The following is a 3,272-nucleotide window of genomic DNA, read 5'->3' as shown; positions in this document are numbered from 1 at the left end:
CTGACCTCTTGTCAAGTTCGTTTGATGGGAGTGGTGACGTAGTGCAATCCCCTGTGAATAATTCCTCTGTTTGTTACTTTTGAGAACGTTACATGTGCGGTGCTCAGTATGGTTACGTGCAGTATTGGCGAGCGTGGTGCTCAGTTGTTATAAGTGCCTAGTAAAGCGGTGAGTTAAGTGCTCGTGCACCACTTAGACGATAAAATGGCAGAAAGAGTGACTATTTAAGATCTGGACGATGTTCAGGAATTTCTGAACAAGGAGGACTGTCTTGCTAGATTGAAATATCTGGGAAAGCAAAAATTTGTGCTGGTGAGTGCCTATCTAGAGATCAAAATACATGAGAGTGATTCAAGTGTCGAAATCTTATCGAAGGTTCATAAGCACTTAAAGGCCGGGGAGAAGCAGAAAAGCGAGACACAGAGTGTAAAGGAAAGTGAGATAGCTTCCACTGAAAAGGAAGATAAAGTTAGTGACAGTGAAAGTGATGCGGGTGAACTAAATATAAGTTTTCTAACTGTCAAAATGCGTACTTTAGAAATAAATCGTGAGATAGAGTGGAAGAAGTTAGAAATAGAACGGGAAATGAAGGAAAAGGAAATAGCGAAGGAAATAGCTTTGAAAGAGAAGGAAATGGAAATGAAACGTTTAGAATTAGAGCGAGAAAGAGAAAGAGAAGAGCGAGAAAGAGAAGAACGAAGAGAAAGAGACGAACGTGCAAGGCAAGAAAAGGAGAAGGAAAGACTACAAGAGTTAGAAGTGCTACGATTAGGTGGTCGGAAGGAAACAAAGGAAACAAGTAGTTTCGATCCGGTAAGAAATATAAAGATGGTCCCTAAATTCAACGAAAAGGAAGATTCAAAGTTCTTCGCTGCCTTCAAGAAGGTTGCTGCCTCTTTGAATTGGCCAAAGGAGAATTGGGCCATCATGATACAGTCCGACTTGACTGGGAAGGCCCAAATTGCCTACTCCACGTGATGACTCCAGTGATTACGACAAGATGAAGAAGGTAGTGCTTATGGCTTATCAGTTGGTGCCTGAAGCTTATAGGCAAAAGTTCAGGAACCTGAAGAAGACCTTGGAGTACACGTTCACCGAGTTTGCGAACATCAAGGAACGGCTTTTTTAGGAATGGTCTGCATCTCGAAAGGTGAAAACAAAAGAACAACTCGAGCAGCTCCTTTTGTTGGAGGACTTTAAAGAATGTCTGTCTGGAGATCTAAAGACATATCTAGAAGAACAGCAGGTAGAGACCTTGAATGCGGCTGCCACTATGGCTGAGGAGTACATCCTAACTCATCGATCCTCTGCCAGGTATGTCCCGAAGAGTCACCCACGTCTGTTTGGCAAATCTCGTTCAGAAGAAGAGAGGCCTGTCCCACAGAGTGCTATGAAGACAACCCAAGGTAGTCCCCGAAGGACTAGTCCTAGCAGTCCACAACACAGTAGTCCAAGGAGGAACGTAGTGTGTTGGACTTGCGGGCAGAGAGGGCATGTAGCTGCTATGTGCCGAGACAGAAGAAGTAACGGCCCACATAGGGAAGTAATGCAGATGGGTTGTGTGACGTCACCAGCTGGAACCCAGCCTCTGATGACGAGTAGAGAAGGACCAGGATTGTTTACTCCTCACACTTCAGGCGGGTATGTAACGAGTGATCATACTGGTAGATCAGTTGTAGTGCTCAGAGATAGTGGAGCAGCCCAGTCCTTGATCGTGAGAGACTCGTTGCCCGAGGGAATGAGTGTTGATGGGAGACAAAAGGTTGTCCTAGTTGGGTTTTCTTTGACCCGGTACGTTGCCCCCTTAGTGCAAGTACACCTAGACTCGCCCTACTTCAGTGGCACATGTGCGTTGGCAGTAGTTGATACCCTGCCTATAGCTGGGATAGACATAGTACTAGCCAACGACTTGGCGACAGGTTGGAACTAAGATCATCTCAAGATTATGGACGAGCCAGCTGGAGCAGCAATAAGTTCTGAGGTGACAGCATGAAACATCAATACCCAGGTACAGGCAGACTTGAAATTATATAACTTGTTTAAATCTCCCTCTACCCAACAGATCGAGAGCATTCCAACAGATTCTGCCGACTCTTCTCCAGACGAGAAACATGGGGCTACAGCGACAGGAGCAACTGAGCAAGAGGAGAAGCCTTATGTACAAGCACCCACGGATACCCAAGAGTCTGGAGCGATGGCACATAAGAACTTGCGGTATGGCGAGGTACAGTGTTCACGGAACCGGCTAGAGATTCCCCAGACGTCAGAGGTATGTGAGGAATGTGCGCAGGTTCTAGTGCCCTCTTTGATCCTAGCCAGGCTAATGGATATAGCTGGCTATGGATATTACAGGCTCATGAAACTTATTCCTAAGTTAGCCAAATGTTTCTTAGCGGAATTTTGTTTTATTCTTGTGTGTGTTCTAAGGACCAGTGGACGAACCATCAGATGACGGCTCCTATGAACATCGTGAAGAGACACCTGAGATTAGAGACTTGCCCTTTGAGTATTGCAGTCGAAGAAGGGATCTGAAAGGTAATTGTTGATACAGGGAGTAGGAGAAATGTTTTTATGAGTGACTGTTCCCGACAGGTTGACACCCCCCCGCGTAATTGCTGAGTGTGGATTCGACATTATACGGAACGTTGGTCGACCTGATGGTGGAAGAGCGAATACAATCTTCAATGTACAAGCAGCCCTGTTGGGACTAGGTGTGGGCCTAGTAAGCGGTTATGCTTTAAGTACAGATTTAAAAACTATCGCTGTTACTCCAAATCATCTGTCCCATGTATTCCTGATTTCCGTCTCCCTGAAGGACTGCCAGACCGGTACAAGAAATGCCTGCTGCGACCAGCCACCAGTGGTGCCACGACACAGGGAGGTGTCGATTCACCCCATTGCCTATGATCTTCGAGTTTTCCTTGTGCCAGATTCTCCCATTAAAGCACGTTTGCAGACAGGACATCCTCGCCGCATCAACCCATTGGCAATGTGCGTCTGATTGGTTTTGTACTAACGTACTAATTTGGTTTGTTTTCCGTTGTTTTAGAAACCCAAACCAAATTCCTTTTTGGTGGGGAGGTGTTATGAACCAACCCGTTCTCGCAAATTTAATAAGTCAATATTGACTTATTAGTTGCGTGCATAGGTGACATACTAAACATAATAGTTTCCCTTGAAAAGCTTCATAGAAAACACCGACCTTACCTAACCTACTTAGTATGTTAAAAAAAGCATCTTATAGCTTCGTAATTACAATTGTTACTTAACCT

At 45.1% G+C, this 3,272-nt stretch overlaps 1 protein-coding gene across 1 annotated transcript in view; it reads left to right on the top strand.

Annotated features, from left to right (window-relative positions):
- Positions 1–978, top strand: part of LOC138366130 (calponin homology domain-containing protein DDB_G0272472-like) — a 55,079-nt gene extending 54,101 nt beyond the window's left edge. Inside the window, exon 8 of the mRNA XM_069326872.1 lies at positions 247–978. Within this exon, the coding sequence (XP_069182973.1) occupies positions 247–978 (732 nt within the window). The remainder of the gene's footprint in view (positions 1–246) is intronic.
- The last annotated feature ends 2,294 nt before the right edge of the window (positions 979–3,272 follow it).

Source organism: Procambarus clarkii, chromosome 18 (genome assembly GCF_040958095.1).
Source record: "Procambarus clarkii isolate CNS0578487 chromosome 18, FALCON_Pclarkii_2.0, whole genome shotgun sequence".
NCBI lineage: Eukaryota > Metazoa > Arthropoda > Malacostraca > Decapoda > Cambaridae > Procambarus > Procambarus clarkii.
The sequence above is the reverse complement of the archived record's forward strand: the minus strand, read 5'-3'. Positions and strand labels throughout refer to the sequence as shown.